Genomic DNA, 15873 nt, shown 5'->3' with positions numbered 1-15873 from the left:
ACTGGCATGTCCCGATCTCCTGACCCAACCCAACCGGCATGTCCCCGTCTCCTGACCCGCACCAACCGGCATGTCCACGTCTCCTGACCCGACCCAACCGGCATGTCCCCATCTCCTGACCCGCACCAACCGGCATGTCCATGTCTCCTGACCCGACCCACCCGGCATGTCCCAGTCTCCTGACCCGACCCAACCGGCATGTCCACGTCTCCTGACCCGACCCAACCGGCATGTCCACGTCTCCTGACCCGACCCAACCGGCATGTCCACGTCTCCTGACCTGACCCAACCGGCATGTCCACGTTTCCTGACCCGACCCAACCGGCATGTCCACGTCTCCTGACCCGACCCAACCGGCATGTCCACGTCTCCTGACCCGACCCAACCGGCATGTCCACGTCACCTGACCCACACCAACCGGCATGTCCACGTCTCCTGACCCACACCAACCGGCATGTCCATCTCTCCTGACCCGACCCACCCGGCAGGTCCCCGTCTCCTGACCCGACCCAACCGGCATGTCCACGTCTCCTGACCCGACCCAACCGGCATGTCCACGTCTCCTGGCCCGACCCAACCGGCATGTCCACGTCTCCTGACCCGACCCAACCGGCATGTCCACGTCTCCTGACCCGACCCAACCGGCATGTCCCCATCTCCTGACCCGCACCAACCGGCATGTCCATGTCTCCTGACCCGACCCACCCGGCATGTCCCCGTCTCCTGACCCGACCCAACCGGCATGTCCCCGTCTCCTGACCCGACCCAACCGGCATGTCCACGTCTCCTGACCCGACCCAACCGGCATGTCCACGTCTCCTGACCTGACCCAACCGGCATGTCCACGTCTCCTGACCCGACCCAACCGGCATGTCCACGTCTCCTGACCTGACCCAACCGGCATGTCCACGTCTCCTGACCCGACCCAACCGGCATGTCCACGTCTCCTGACCCGACCCAACCGGCATGTCCACGTCTCCTGACCCGACCCAACCGGCATGTCCCCGTCTCCTGACCCGACCCAACCGGCATGTCCCCGTCTCCTGACCCGACCCCAACGTCATGTCCCCGCCTCCTGACCTGGACTGACCCACATGGCCCCGCCTCCCGACCCAACCGGCATGTCCCCGCCTCCTGACTTGACTGTCATGCCCCCGTCCCCCGACCCGACCCACATATCCCCGATGGCTGATCCGACCCCCAATCCGATGCTCATGACCCCGACCCTCATGGCTCTTACTCTTCGTCTTATCCCCGACCCCCCCAACCCCAACCCCAACCCCACCCCCACCCTCATGTCCCACCGCTCGTGGTCCTCTCCTCCGACCGCTTCTTCTTTTCTCAATTTTATTTATTTATGCAACCGTTTCGTTCGAATGTTTGCTTGAGTGCTTCAGCCACTTGGCGTGGCGATCGCTCCCAACAAGCTAATTAGTAATGGAACACACCATGTCCTCCAAAAATTGTCTCCTCATTAAACCACGTCTCGCTGACTGCATCGATGTCGTGTCATCCACTGCACTTCACTTCGCCATCTAATTTAGCTTCAAGCTCTTCCATTTTATCATTTGACCTTCTGGCATTGATATGGATTATTATATTTTATAATATGAATAATATTTTATATTATTCCCTTGAAGTAATTATTTTTTGCTCCTGGATTTCGACTCACTGTGACATAATTATGGCAGCAATGCAACAAACCCCAGGAATTGGAAACTTTTTATGCAATGTCCATTCTATGAGGCACCGCGAGCTCCTCTCTTTAATTCTACAAAATAAATCAGGATTTGGGATCAAAATCTACAGAATGGAATCCTCGACTCCATCATTAAATTTGTCAATGAAACGAAACGGAAAGTGTGAACTTTCTGAGGCCTGTTCGCTCCTTCTAATAAGATTTCGGAAGGTGGTATATATAGAGTCTCACGGCTCTGAAGACGCCATTATTATCAAATATTAAAAAGAAGAAGATGCGTGACCTGTCGAGTACTTCCGGTGTCGTGTTCTCTTAATGAGAGCGTTTCTCGGTTCACTTTTAACCTCCTCTCTAATTGGTACTAATGCTGCTAAACGCTGGAAATTGTGTTTGTATTGACGACTCTCAATTATCATTGTGTTTGTATTTAAAGGGGAAATAATAGTTTTAGAGACTTGTGGCCAAAATGGGCCGAAGGCATAAAAAGCGCAAGACGGAGAAACGGGCGCATGAAGGTTCGTGTACGATTCACGTCGGATGAGCATGAACACCTCACACCTCACACCTCACACCTGACCACACCTGTTCACTTCACGATTTCTCCAGCACCCGAAATTCATGAGTTTTTGATGTTTTGTGATTGATCATGATGACTCCTTATTTTTACTGATTTAAAAACAAATGCCAATTCACACCTTGCTTGAACAAACTGTTACATCCGCAACTACATCGGGATTCTAATCCCCTGTTCACCTTTACCTGCAACGGCTTGTCCCATGTTTCATACACTCCCACGTCCTTCCTTTCCTCCCTCATCCATCCATTTACCTCCGTGTCCCTCTTTCCTTCCGCGTTCCTCTCTTTCGTCTTTACTTCCGCGTCCCTCCCTATACGTATACCTCCGCGTTCCTCTATATACCCCGCGTGCCTCCATATACTCCGCGTTCCTCCATATACTCCGCGTTCCTCCATATACTCCGCGTGCCTCCACATTCCCCGCGTGCCTCCATATTCCCCGCGTGCCTCCATATGCCCCGCGTGCCTCCATATTCCCCGCGTGCCTCCATATGCCCCGCGTGCCTCCATATGCCCCGCGTGCCTCCATATTCCCCGCGTGCCTCCATATGCCCCGCGTGCCTCCATATTCCCCGCGTGCCTCCATAATCCCCGCGTGCCTCCATATTCCCCGCGTGCCTCCATATTCCCCGCGTGCCTCCATATTCCCCGCGTGCCTCCATATTCCCCGCGTGCCTCCATATTCCCCGCGTGCCTCCATATTCCCCGCGTGCCTCCATATTCCCCGCGTGCCTCCATATGCCCCGCGTGCCTCCATATGCCCCGCGTGCCTCCATATTCCCCGCGTGCCTCCATATGCCCCGCGTGCCTCCATATGCCCCGCGTGCCTCCATATTCCCCGCGTGCCTCCATATTCCCCGCGTGCCTCCATATTCCCCGCGTGCCTCCATATTCCCCGCGTTCCTCCATATTCCCCGCGTGCCTCCATATGCCCCGCGTGCCTCCATATTCCCCACGTGCCTCCATATGCCCCGCGTGCCTCCATATTCCCCGCGTGCCTCCATATTCCCCGCGTGCCTCCATATTCCCCGCGTGCCTCCATATTCCCCGCGTGCCTCCATATGCCCCGCGTGCCTCCATATTCCCCGCGTGCCTCCATATTCCCCGCGTTCCTCCATATTCCCCGCGTGCCTCCATATGCCCCGCGTGCCTCCATATTCCCCACGTGCCTCCATATGCCCCGCGTGCCTCCATATTCCCCGCGTGCCTCCATATGCCCCGCGTGCCTCCATAATCCCCGCGTGCCTCCATAATCCCCGCGTGCCTCCATTATCCCCGCGTGCCTCCATATTCCCCGCGTGCCGCCATATTCCCCGCGTGCCTCCATATTCCCCGCGTGCCTCCATATTCCCCGCGTGCCTCCATATGCCCCGCGTGCCTCCATATTCCCCGCGTGCCTCCATATTCCCCGCGTGCCTCCATAATCCCCGCGTGCCTCCATAATCCCCGCGTGCCTCCATAATCCCCGCGTGCCTCCATATTCCCCGCGTGCCGCCATATTCCCCGCGTGCCTCCATATTCCCCGCGTGCCTCCATATTCCCCGCGTGCCTCCATATGCTCGCGTGCCTCCATATGCCCCGCGTGCCTCCATATGCCCCGCGTGCCTCCATATGCCCCACGTGCCTCCATATGCCCCGCGTGCCTCCATATGCCCCGCGTGCCTCCATATGCCCCGCGTGCCTCCATATGCCCCGCGTGCCTCCATATGCCCCGCGTGCCTCCATATGCCCCGCATGCCTCCATATGCCCCGCGTGCCTCCTTATGCCCCGCGTGCCTCCATATTCCCCGCGTGCCTCCATATTCCCCGCGTGCCTCCATATGCCCCGCGTGCCTCCATATGCCCCGCGTGCCTCCATATGCCCCGCGTGCCTCCATATGCCCCGCGTGCCTCCATATGCCCCGCGTGCCTCCATATGCCCCGCGTGCCTCCATATGCCCCGCGTTCCTCCATATGCCCCGCGTGCCTCCATATTCCCCGCGTTCCTCCATATTCCCCGCGTGCCTCCATATTCCCCGCGTGCCTCCATATTCCCCGCGTGCCTCCATATGCCCCGCGTGCCTCCATATTCCCCGCGTGCCTCCATATGCCCCGCGTGCCTCCATATTCCCCGCGTGCCTCCATATGCCCCGCGTGCCTCCATATGCCCCGCGTGCCTCCATATTCCCCGCGTGCCTCCATATAATCCCCGCGTGCCTCCATATAATCCCCGCGTGCCTCCATATTCCCCGCGTGCCTCCATATGCCCCGCGTGCCTCCATATGCCCCGCGTGCCTCCATATGCCCCACGTGCCTCCATATTCCCCACGTGCCTCCATATGCCCCGCGTGCCTCCATATGCCCCGCGTGCCTCCATATGCCCCGCGTGCCTCCATATGCCCCGCGTGCCTCCATATGCCCCGCGTGCCTCCATATGCCCCGCGTGCCTCCATATGCCCCGCGTGCCTCCTTATGCCCCGCGTGCCTCCATATTCCCCGCGTGCCTCCATATGCCCCGCGTGCCTCCATATGCCCCGCGTGCCTCCATATGCCCCGCGTGCCTCCATATTCCCCGCGTGCCTCCATATGCCCCGCGTGCCTCCATATGCCCCGCGTTCCTCCATATGCCCCGCGTGCCTCCATATTCCCCGCGTGCCTCCATATTCCCCGCGTGCCTCCATATTCCCTGCGTGCCTCCATATGCCCCGCGTGCCTCCATATTCCCCGCGTGCCTCCATATGCCCCGCGTGCCTCCATATTCCCCGCGTGCCTCCATATGCCCCGCGTGCCTCCATATTCCCCGCGTGCCTCCATATGCCCCGCGTGCCTCCATATGCCCCGCGTGCCTCCATATTCCCCGCGTGCCTCCATATAATCCCCGCGTGCCTCCATATAATCCCCGCGTGCCTCCATATTCCCCGCGTGCCTCCATATTCCCCGCGTGCCTCCATATTCCCCGCGTTCCTCCATATGCCCCGCGTGCCTCCATATTCCCCGCGTGCCTCCATATTCCCCGCGTGCCTCCATATTCCCCGCGTGCCTCCATATTCCCCGCGTGCCTCCATATTCCCCGCGTGCCTCCATATGCCCCGCGTCCCTCCCTTTACCTCCGCGTCCCTCCCTTTACCTCCGCGTCCCTCCATATACCCCCACTTCCTTCCATATACTCTGCATCCCTCCCTTTATCTCTGCATCCCTCCATATACCCCCACATCCTTCCATATACTCTGCATACCTCCCTTTACCTCCGCAACCCTCCCTTTACCTCAGTGTCCCCCTCTTTACCTCCGTGGCCCCCTCTTTACCTCCATGTGCCTCCCTTTACCTCCGCGTCCCTCCCTTTACCTCCGCATCCCTCCCTTTACCTCCGCATTCCTCCCTTTATCTCCGTGTCCCTCCATATACCCTCACATCCTTCGATATAGTCTGCATCCCTCCCTTTACCTCCGCATCCCTCCCTTTACCTCTGCATCCCTCCCTTTACCTCCGCATCCCTCCCTTTACCTCCGCATCCCTCCCTTTACCTCCGCATCCCTCCCTTTACCTCCGCATCCCTTCCTTTACCTCCGCATCCCTCCCTTTATCTCCGTGTCCCTCCATATAACCTCACATCCTTCCATATAGTCTGCATCCCTTCCTTTACCTCCGCGTCCCTCCATTTACCTCCGCATCACCCCTTTACCTCCGCATCCCTCCCTTTATCTCAGTGTCCCTCCATATATCCTCACATCCTTCTATATAGTCTGCATTCCTCCCTTAACCTCCGCATCCTTCCCTTTACCTCCGCATCCCTCCCTTTACCTCCGCATCCCTCCCTTTACCTCCGCATCCCTCCCTTTACCTCCACATCCCTCCCTTTACCTCCACATCCCTCCCTTTACCTCCGCATCCGTCCCTTTATCTCCGTGTCCCTCCATATACCCTCACATCCTTCCTTATAGTCTGCCTCCTTCCCTTTACCTCCGCATCCCTCCCTTTACCTCCGCATCCCTCCCTTTACCTCCACATCCCTCCCTTTACCTCCGCATCCCTCCCTTTACCTCCGCATTCCTCCCTTTACCTCCGCATCCGTCCCTTTATCTCCGTGTCCCTCCATATACCCTCACATCCTTCCATATAGTCTGCATCCCTCCTTTACCTCCGCGTCCCTGCCTTTACCTCCGCATCCATCAATCTAAGCCAATGCTCCTCCCTTTATCTCGATGTCCTTCCCTTGTTTTTTTTCATGCAAAGTCGAGGCTCATGGACAAGTGACAACACAAAGCGGAGCAGAGTGGAAAATCACACCAACAGGAGTGGAGAGGGACATAGCAGAACACTCGGAGGAATAATGGATGAGGGGAAGAAAGCTGGATACAAGCTGGAGCACACCAAATTTGGGAAAACTCGGAATTTATATAACAATGGAACAAATAACGATAAGAGGGAATAGGGCAGAGGTTGCAATATGAGAAAAGTGGAAGAAGATAGAGAGGCATGGAAAGGAAGGAATGGTGTGATTTGAAAAGGATTGGCATGGAAAGGAAGGAATTGAGTGTGATTTGAAAAGGATTAGCATGGAAAGGAAGGAATTGAGTGTGATTTGAAAAGGATTGTCATGGAAAAGAAGGAATGGTGTGATTTGAAAAGGATTGGCATGGAAAGGAAGGAATGGAGTGTGATTTGAAAAGGATTGGCATGGAAAGGAAGGAATGGAGTGTGATTTGAAAAGGATTGGCATGGAAAGGAAGGAATGGAGTGTGATTTGAAAAGGATTGGCATGGAAAGGAAGGAATGGAGTGTGATTTGAAAAGGATTGGCATGGAAAGGAAGGAATGGAGTGTGATTTGAAAAGGATTGGCATGGAAAGGAAGGAATGGAGTGTGATTTGAAAAGGATTGGCATGGAAAGGAAGGAATGGAGTGTGATTTGAAAAGGATTGACATGGAAAGGAAGGAATTGAGTGTGATTTGAAAAGGATTGTCATGGAAAAGAAGGAATGGTGTGATTTGAAAAGGATTGGCATGGAAAGGAAGGAATGGAGTGTGATTTGAAAAGGATTGGCATGGAAAGGAAGGAATGGAGTGTGATTTGAAAAGGATTGGCATGGAAAGGAAGGAATGGAGTGTGATTTGAAAAGGATTGGCATGGAAAGGAAGGAATGGAGTGTGATTTGAAAAGGATTGGCATGGAAAGGAAGGAATGGAGTGTGATTTGAAAAGGATTGACATGGAAAGGAAGGAATGGAGTGTGATTTGAAAAGGATTGGCATGGAAAGGAAGGAATGGAGTGTGATTTGAAATGGATTGGCATGGAAAGGAAGGAATGGAGTGTGATTTGAAAAGGATTGGCATGGAAAGGAAGGAATGGAGTGTGATTTGAAAAGGATTGGCATGGAAAGGAAGGAATGGAGTGTGATTTGAAAAGGATTGGCATGGAAAGGAAGGAATGGAGTGTGATTTGAAAAGGATTGGCATGGAAAGGAAGGAATTGAGTGTGATTTGAAAAGGATTGGCATGGAAAGGAAGGAATGGAGTGTGATTTGAAAAGGATTGGGATGGAAAGGAAGGAATGGAGTGTGATTTGAAAAGGATTGGCATGGAAAGGAAGGAATGGTGTGATTTAAAAAGGATTGGCATGGAAAGGAAGGAATGGTGTGATTTAAAAAGGATTGGCATGGAAAGGAAGGAATGGTGTGATTTGAAATGGATTGGCATGGAAAGGAAGGAATGGAGTGTGATTTGAAAAGGATTGGCATGGAAAGGAAGGAATGGAGTGTGATTTGAAAAGGATTGACATGGAAAGGAAGGAATGGTGTGATTTGAAAAGGATTGGCATGGAAAGGAATGAATGGAGTGTGATTTGAAAAGGATTGGCATGGAAAGGAAGGAATGGAGTGTGATTTGAAAAGGATTGGCATGGAAAGGAAGGAATGGAGTGTGATTTGAAAAGGATTGACATGGAAAGGAAGGAATGGAGTGTGATTGGAAAAGGATTGGCATGGAAAGGAAGGAATGGAGTGTGATTTGAAAAGGATTGGCATGGAAAGGAAGGAATGGAGTGTGATTTGAAAAGGATTGGCATGGAAAGGAAGGAATGGAGTGTGATTTGAAAAGGATTGACATGGAAAGGAAGGAATGGAGTGTGATTTGAAAAGGATTGGCATGGAAAGGAAGGAATGGAGTGTGATTTGAAAAGGATTGACATGGAAAGGAAGGAATGGAGTGTGATTTGAAAAGGATTGGCATGGAAAGGAAGGAATGGAGTGTGATTTGAAATGGATTGGCATGGAAAGGAAGGAATGGAGTGTGATTTGAAAAGGATTGGCATGGAAAGGAAGGAATGGTGTGATTTGAAAAGGATTGGCATGGAAAGGAAGGAATGGAGTGTGATTTGAAAAGGATTGGCATGGAAAGGAAGGAATGGAGTGTGATTTGAAAAGGATTGGCATGGAAAGGAAGGAATTGAGTGTGATTTGAAAAGGATTGGCATGGAAAGGAAGGAATGGAGTGTGATTTGAAAAGGATTGGGATGGAAAGGAAGGAATGGAGTGTGATTTGAAAAGGATTGGCATGGAAAGGAAGGAATGGTGTGATTTAAAAAGGATTGGCATGGAAAGGAAGGAATGGTGTGATTTAAAAAGGATTGGCATGGAAAGGAAGGAATGGTGTGATTTGAAATGGATTGGCATGGAAAGGAAGGAATGGAGTGTGATTTGAAAAGGATTGGCATGGAAAGGAAGGAATGGAGTGTGATTTGAAAAGGATTGACATGGAAAGGAAGGAATGGTGTGATTTGAAAAGGATTGGCATGGAAAGGAATGAATGGAGTGTGATTTGAAAAGGATTGGCATGGAAAGGAAGGAATGGAGTGTGATTTGAAAAGGATTGGCATGGAAAGGAAGGAATGGAGTGTGATTTGAAAAGGATTGACATGGAAAGGAAGGAATGGAGTGTGATTGGAAAAGGATTGGCATGGAAAGGAAGGAATGGAGTGTGATTTGAAAAGGATTGGCATGGAAAGGAAGGAATGGAGTGTGATTTGAAAAGGATTGGCATGGAAAGGAAGGAATGGAGTGTGATTTGAAAAGGATTGACATGGAAAGGAAGGAATGGAGTGTGATTTGAAAAGGATTGGCATGGAAAGGAAGGAATGGTGTGATTTGAAAAGGATTGGCATGGAAAGGAAGGAATGGAGTGTGATTTGAAAAGGATTGGCATGGAAAGGAAGGAATGGAGTGTGATTTGAAAAGGATTGGCATGGAAAGGAAGGAATTGAGTGTGATTTGAAAAGGATTGGCATGGAAAGGAAGGAATGGAGTGTGATTTGAAAAGGATTGGGATGGAAAGGAAGGAATGGAGTGTGATTTGAAAAGGATTGGCATGGAAAGGAAGGAATGGTGTGATTTAAAAAGGATTGGCATGGAAAGGAAGGAATGGTGTGATTTAAAAAGGATTGGCATGGAAAGGAAGGAATGGTGTGATTTGAAATGGATTGGCATGGAAAGGAAGGAATGGAGTGTGATTTGAAAAGGATTGGCATGGAAAGGAAGGAATGGAGTGTGATTTGAAAAGGATTGACATGGAAAGGAAGGAATGGTGTGATTTGAAAAGGATTGGCATGGAAAGGAATGAATGGAGTGTGATTTGAAAAGGATTGGCATGGAAAGGAAGGAATTGAGTGTGATTTGAAAAGGATTGGGATGGAAAGGAAGGAATGGAGTGTGATTTGAAAAGGATTGGCATGGAAAGGAAGGAATGGTGTGATTTAAAAAGGATTGGCATGGAAAGGAAGGAATGGTGTGATTTAAAAAGGATTGGCATGGAAAGGAAGGAATGGAGTGTGATTTGAAATGGATTGGGATGGAAAGGAAGGAATGGAGTGTGATTTGAAAAGGATTGGCATGGAAAGGAAGGAATGGTGTGATTTAAAAAGGATTGGCATGGAAAGGAAGGAATGGTGTGATTTAAAAAGGATTGGCATGGAAAGGAAGGAATGGTGTGATTTGAAATGGATTGGCATGGAAAGGAAGGAATGGAGTGTGATTTGAAAAGGATTGGCATGGAAAGGAAGGAATGGAGTGTGATTTGAAAAGGATTGACATGGAAAGGAAGGAATGGTGTGATTTGAAAAGGATTGGCATGGAAAGGAATGAATGGAGTGTGATTTGAAAAGGATTGGCATGGAAAGGAAGGAATTGAGTGTGATTTGAAAAGGATTGTCATGGAAAAGAAGGAATGGTGTGATTTGAAAAGGATTGGCATGGAAAGGAAGGAATGGAGTGTGATTTGAAAAGGATTGGCATGGAAAGGAAGGAATGGAGTGTGATTTGAAAAGGATTGGCATGGAAAGGAAGGAATGGAGTGTGATTTGAAAAGGATTGGCATGGAAAGGAAGGAATGGAGTGTGATTTGAAAAGGATTGGCATGGAAAGGAAGGAATGGAGTGTGATTTGAAAAGGATTGACATGGAAAGGAAGGAATGGAGTGTGATTTGAAAAGGATTGGCATGGAAAGGAAGGAATGGAGTGTGATTTGAAATGGATTGGCATGGAAAGGAAGGAATGGAGTGTGATTTGAAAAGGATTGGCATGGAAAGGAAGGAATGGAGTGTGATTTGAAAAGGATTGGCCTGGAAAGGAAGGAATGGAGTGTGATTTGAAAAGGATTGGCATGGAAAGGAAGGAATGGTGTGATTTGAAAAGGATTGGCATGGAAAGGAAGGAATTGAGTGTGATTTGAAAAGGATTGGCATGGAAAGGAAGGAATGGAGTGTGATTTGAAAAGGATTGGGATGGAAAGGAAGGAATGGAGTGTGATTTGAAAAGGATTGGCATGGAAAGGAAGGAATGGTGTGATTTAAAAAGGATTGGCATGGAAAGGAAGGAATGGTGTGATTTGAAATGGATTGGCATGGAAAGGAAGGAATGGAGTGTGATTTGAAAAGGATTGGCATGGAAAGGAAGGAATGGAGTGTGATTTGAAAAGGATTGACATGGAAAGGAAGGAATGGTGTGATTTGAAAAGGATTGGCATGGAAAGGAATGAATGGAGTGTGATTTGAAAAGGATTGGCATGGAAAGGAAGGAATGGAGTGTGATTTGAAAAGGATTGGCATGGAAAGGAAGGAATGGAGTGTGATTTGAAAAGGATTGACATGGAAAGGAAGGAATGGAGTGTGATTGGAAAAGGATTGGCATGGAAAGGAAGGAATGGAGTGTGATTTGAAAAGGATTGGCATGGAAAGGAAGGAATGGAGTGTGATTTGAAAAGGATTGGCATGGAAAGGAAGGAATGGAGTGTGATTTGAAAAGGATTGACATGGAAAGGAAGGAATGGAGTGTGATTTGAAAAGGATTGGCATGGAAAGGAAGGAATGGTGTGATTTGAAAAGGATTGGCATGGAAAGGAAGGAATGGAGTGTGATTTGAAAAGGATTGACATGGAAAGGAAGGAATTGAGTGTGATTTGAAAAGGATTGGCATGGAAAGGAAGGAATTGAGTGTGATTTGAAAAGGATTGGCATGGAAAGGAAGGAATGGAGTGTGATTTGAAAAGGATTGGCATGGAAAGGAAGGAAATGAGTGTGATTTGAAAAGGATTAGCATGGAAAGGAAGGAATTGAGTGTGATTTGAAAAGGATTGGCATGGAAAGGAAGGAATTGAGTGTGATTTGAAAAGGATTGGCATGGAAAGGAAGGAATGGAGTGATTTGAAAAGGATTGGCATGGAAAGGAAGGAATTGAGTGTGATTTGAAAAGGATTGGCATGGAAAGGAAGGAATGGTGTGATTTGAAAAGGATTGGCATGGAAAGGAAGGAATTGAGTGTGATTTGAAAAGGATTAGCATGGAAAGGAAGGAATTGAGTGTGATTTGAAAAGGATTGTCATGGAAAAGAAGGAATGGTGTGATTTGAAAAGGATTGGCATGGAAAGGAAGGAATGGAGTGTGATTTGAAAAGGATTGGCATGGAAAGGAAGGAATGGAGTGTGATTTGAAAAGGATTGGCATGGAATGGAGTGTGATTTGAAAAGGATTGGCATGGAAAGGAAGGAATGGAGTGTGATTTGAAAAGGATTGGCATGGAATGGAGTGTGATTTGAAAAGGATTGGCATGGAAAGGAAGGAATTGAGTGTGATTTGAAAAGGATTAGCATGGAAAGGAAGGAATTGAGTGTGATTTGAAAAGGATTGTCATGGAAAAGAAGGAATGGTGTGATTTGAAAAGGATTGGCATGGAAAGGAAGGAATGGAGTGTGATTTGAAAAGGATTGGCATGGAAAGGAAGGAATGGAGTGTGATTTGAAAAGGATTGGCATGGAATGGAGTGTGATTTGAAAAGGATTAGCATGGAAAGGAAGGAATGGAGTGTGATTTGAAAAGGATTGGCATGGAAAGGAAGGAATGGAGTGTGATTTGAAAAGGATTGGCATGGAAAGGAAGGAATGGAGTGTGATTTGAAAAGGATTGGCATGGAAAGGAAGGAATGGAGTGTGATTTGAAAAGGATTGACATGGAAAGGAAGGAATGGAGTGTGATTTGAAAAGGATTGGCATGGAAAGGAAGGAATGGTGTGATTTGCAATGGATTGGCATGGAAAGGAAGGAATGGAGTGTGATTTGAAAAGGATTGGCATGGAAAGGAAGGAATGGAGTGTGATTTGAAAAGGATTGGCATGGAAAGGAAGGAATGGAGTGTGATTTGAAAAGGATTGGCATGGAAAGGAAGGAATGGAGTGTGATTTGAAAAGGATTGGCATGGAAAGGAAGGAATGGAGTGTGATTTGAAAAGGATTGGCATGGAAAGGAAGGAATGGTGTGATTTGAAAAGGATTGGCATGGAAAGGAAGGAATGGAGTGTGATTTGAAAAGGATTGACATGGAAAGGAAGGAATGGTGTGATTTGAAAAGGATTGGCATGGAAAGGAAGGAATGGTGTGATTTGAAAAGGATTGGCATGGAAAGGAAGGAATGGAGTGTGATTTGAAAAGGATTGGCATGGAAAGGAAGGAATGGTGTGATTTGAAAAGGATTGGCATGGAAAGGAAGGAATGGTTTGATTTGAAAAGGATTGACATGGAAAGGAAGGAATTGAGTGTGATTTGAAAAGGATTGGCATGGAAAGGAAGGAATGGAGTGTGATTTGAAAAGGATTGACATGGAAAGGAGGGAATGGAGTGTGATTTGAAAAGGATTGACATGGAAAGGAAGGAATTGAGTGTGATTTGAAAAGGATTGACATGGAAAGGAAGGAATGGAGTGTGATTTGAAAAGGATTGACATGGAAAGGAAGGAATGGAGTGTGATTTGAAAAGGATTGGCATGGAAAGGAAGGAATGGAGTGTGATTTGAAAAGGATTGACATGGAAAGGAAGGAATGGTGTGTGATTTGAAAAGGATTGGCATGGAAAGGAAGGAATGGTGTGTGATTTGAAAAGGATTCGCATGGAAAGGAAGGAATTGAGTGTGATTTGAAAAGGATTCGCATGGAAAGGAAGGAATGGAGTGTGATTTGAAAAGGATTGGCATGGAAAGGAAGGAATGGTGTGTGATTTGAAAAGGATTGGCATGGAAAGGAAGGAATGGAGTGTGATTTGAAAAGGATTGACATGGAAAGGAAGGAATGGAGTGTGATTTGAAAAGGATTGACATGGAAAGGAAGGAATGGAGTGTGATTTGAAAAGGATTGACATGGAAAGGAAGGAATGGAGTGTGATTTGAAAAGGATTGGCATGGAAAGGAAGGAATGGAGTGTGATTTGAAACGGATTGACATGGAAAGGAAGGAATGGAGTGTGATTTGAAAAGGATTGGCATGGAAAGGAAGGAATGGAGTGTGATTTGAAAAGGATTGATATGGAAAGTAAGGAATGGAGTGTGATTTGAAAAGGATTGACATGGAAAGGAAGGAATGGAGTGTGATTTGAAAAGGATTCGCATGGAAAGGAAGGAATGGAGTGTGATTTGAAAAGGATTGGCATGGAAAGGAAGGAATGGAGTGTGATTTGAAAAGGATTGACATGGAAAGGAAGGAATGGTGTGTGATTTGAAAAGGATTGGCATGGAAAGGAAGGAATGGAGTGTGATTTGAAAAGGAGTGACATGGAAAGGAAGGAATGGTGTGTGATTTGAAAAGGATTGGCATGGAAAGGAAGGAATGGTGTGTGATTTGAAAAGGATTCGCATGGAAAGGAAGGAATTGAGTGTGATTTGAAAAGGATTCGCATGGAAAGGAAGGAATGGAGTGTGATTTGAAAAGGATTGGCATGGAAAGGAAGGAATGGTGTGTGATTTGAAAAGGATTGACATGGAAAGGAAGGAATGGTGTGATTTGAAAAGGATTGGCATGGAAAGGAAGGAATGGAGTGTGACTTGAAAAGGATTGACATGGAAAGGAAGGAATGGAGTGTGATGTGAAAAGGATTGACATGGAAAGGAAGGAATGGAGTGTGATTTGAAAAGGATTGACATGGAAAGGAAGGAATGGAGTGTGATTTGAAACGGATTGACATGGAAAGGAAGGAATGGAGTGTGATTTGAAAAGGATTGACATGGAAAGGAAGGAATGGAGTGTGATTTGAAAAGGATTGGCATGGAAAGGAAGGAATGGAGTGTGATTTGAAAAGGATTGACATGGAAAGGAAGGAATGGAGTGTGATTTGAAACGGATTGACATGGAAAGGAAGGAATGGAGTGTGATTTGAAAAGGATTGACATGGAAAGGAAGGAATGGAGTGTGATTTGAAAAGGATTGACATGGAAAGGAAGGAATGGAGTGTGATTTGAAAAGGATTCGCATGGAAAGGAAGGAATGGAGTGTGATTTGAAAAGGATTGGCATGGAAAGGAAGGAATGGAGTGTGATTTGAAAAGGATTGACATGGAAAGGAAGGAATGGAGTGTGATTTGAAAAGGATTGGCATGGAGTGTGATTTGAAAAGGATTGACATGGAAAGGAAGGAATGGAGTGATTTGAAAAGGATTGACATGTAAAGGAAGGAATGGAGTGTGATTTGAAAAGGATTGACATGGAAAGGAAGGAATTGAGTGTGATTTGAAAAGGATTGACATGGAAAGGAAGGAATGGTGTGATTTGAAAAGGATTGGCATGGAAAGGAAGGAATTGAGTGTGATTTGAAAAGGATTGGCATGGAAAGGAAGGAATGGAGTGTGATTTGAAAAGGATTGGCATGGAAAGGAAGGAATGGAGTGTGATTTGAAAAGGATTGGCATGGAAAGGAAGGAATGGAGTGTGATTTGAATAGGATTGGCATGGAAAGGAAGGAATGGAGTGTGATTTGAAAAGGATTGACATGGAAAGGAAGGAATGGAGTGTGATTTGAAATGGATTGGCATGGAAAGGAAGGAATGGAGTGTGATTTGAAAAGGATTGGCATGGAAAGGAAGGAATTGAGTGTGATTTGAAAAAGATTGGCATGGAAAGGAAGGAATGGAGTGTGATTTGAAAAGGATTGGCATGGAAAGGAAGGAATGGAGTGTGATTTGAAAAGGATTGGCATGGAAAGGAAGGAATGGAGTGTGATTTGAAAAGGATTGGCATGGAAAGGAAGGAATGGAGTGTGATTTGAAAAGGATTGACATGGAAAGGAAGGAATGGAGTGTGATTTGAAAAGGATTGGCAT

General features: G+C 47.8%; 2 protein-coding genes across 9 annotated transcripts in view; one reads left to right on the top strand and one right to left on the bottom strand.

The window, feature by feature from the left end:
• The window catches only part of LOC137421238 (adenylate cyclase type 2), a 298504-nt gene extending 295926 nt beyond the window's left edge, over positions 1 to 2578 (bottom strand). For 2 of the 6 annotated variants that reach the window (XM_068107098.2, XM_068107097.2), the window contains exon 1: positions 2459 to 2558. The gene's annotated coding sequence lies outside the window, so the exon portion shown is untranslated. Of the gene's footprint in view, positions 1 to 2452 lie in introns of all 6 variants that reach the window. The other 4 variants (XM_068107099.2, XM_078771680.1, XM_078771679.1 and 1 more) reach the window with 4 other exon arrangements.
• The window catches only part of LOC137421239 (bromodomain-containing protein 9), a 170732-nt gene continuing 156825 nt past the window's right edge, over positions 1967 to 15873 (top strand). For all 3 annotated transcript variants that reach the window (XM_068107105.2, XM_068107104.2, XM_068107103.2), the window contains exon 1: positions 1967 to 2214. In XM_068107105.2, the coding sequence (XP_067963206.1) occupies positions 2166 to 2214 (49 nt within the window). In that variant the 5' untranslated portion in view covers positions 1967 to 2165. The remainder of the gene's footprint in view (positions 2215 to 15873) is intronic.

This window comes from Myxine glutinosa, chromosome 2, assembly GCF_964187855.1.
Source record: "Myxine glutinosa chromosome 2, kmMyxGlut1.1, whole genome shotgun sequence".
NCBI lineage: Eukaryota > Metazoa > Chordata > Myxini > Myxiniformes > Myxinidae > Myxine > Myxine glutinosa.
The sequence above is the reverse complement of the archived record's forward strand: the minus strand, read 5'-3'. Positions and strand labels throughout refer to the sequence as shown.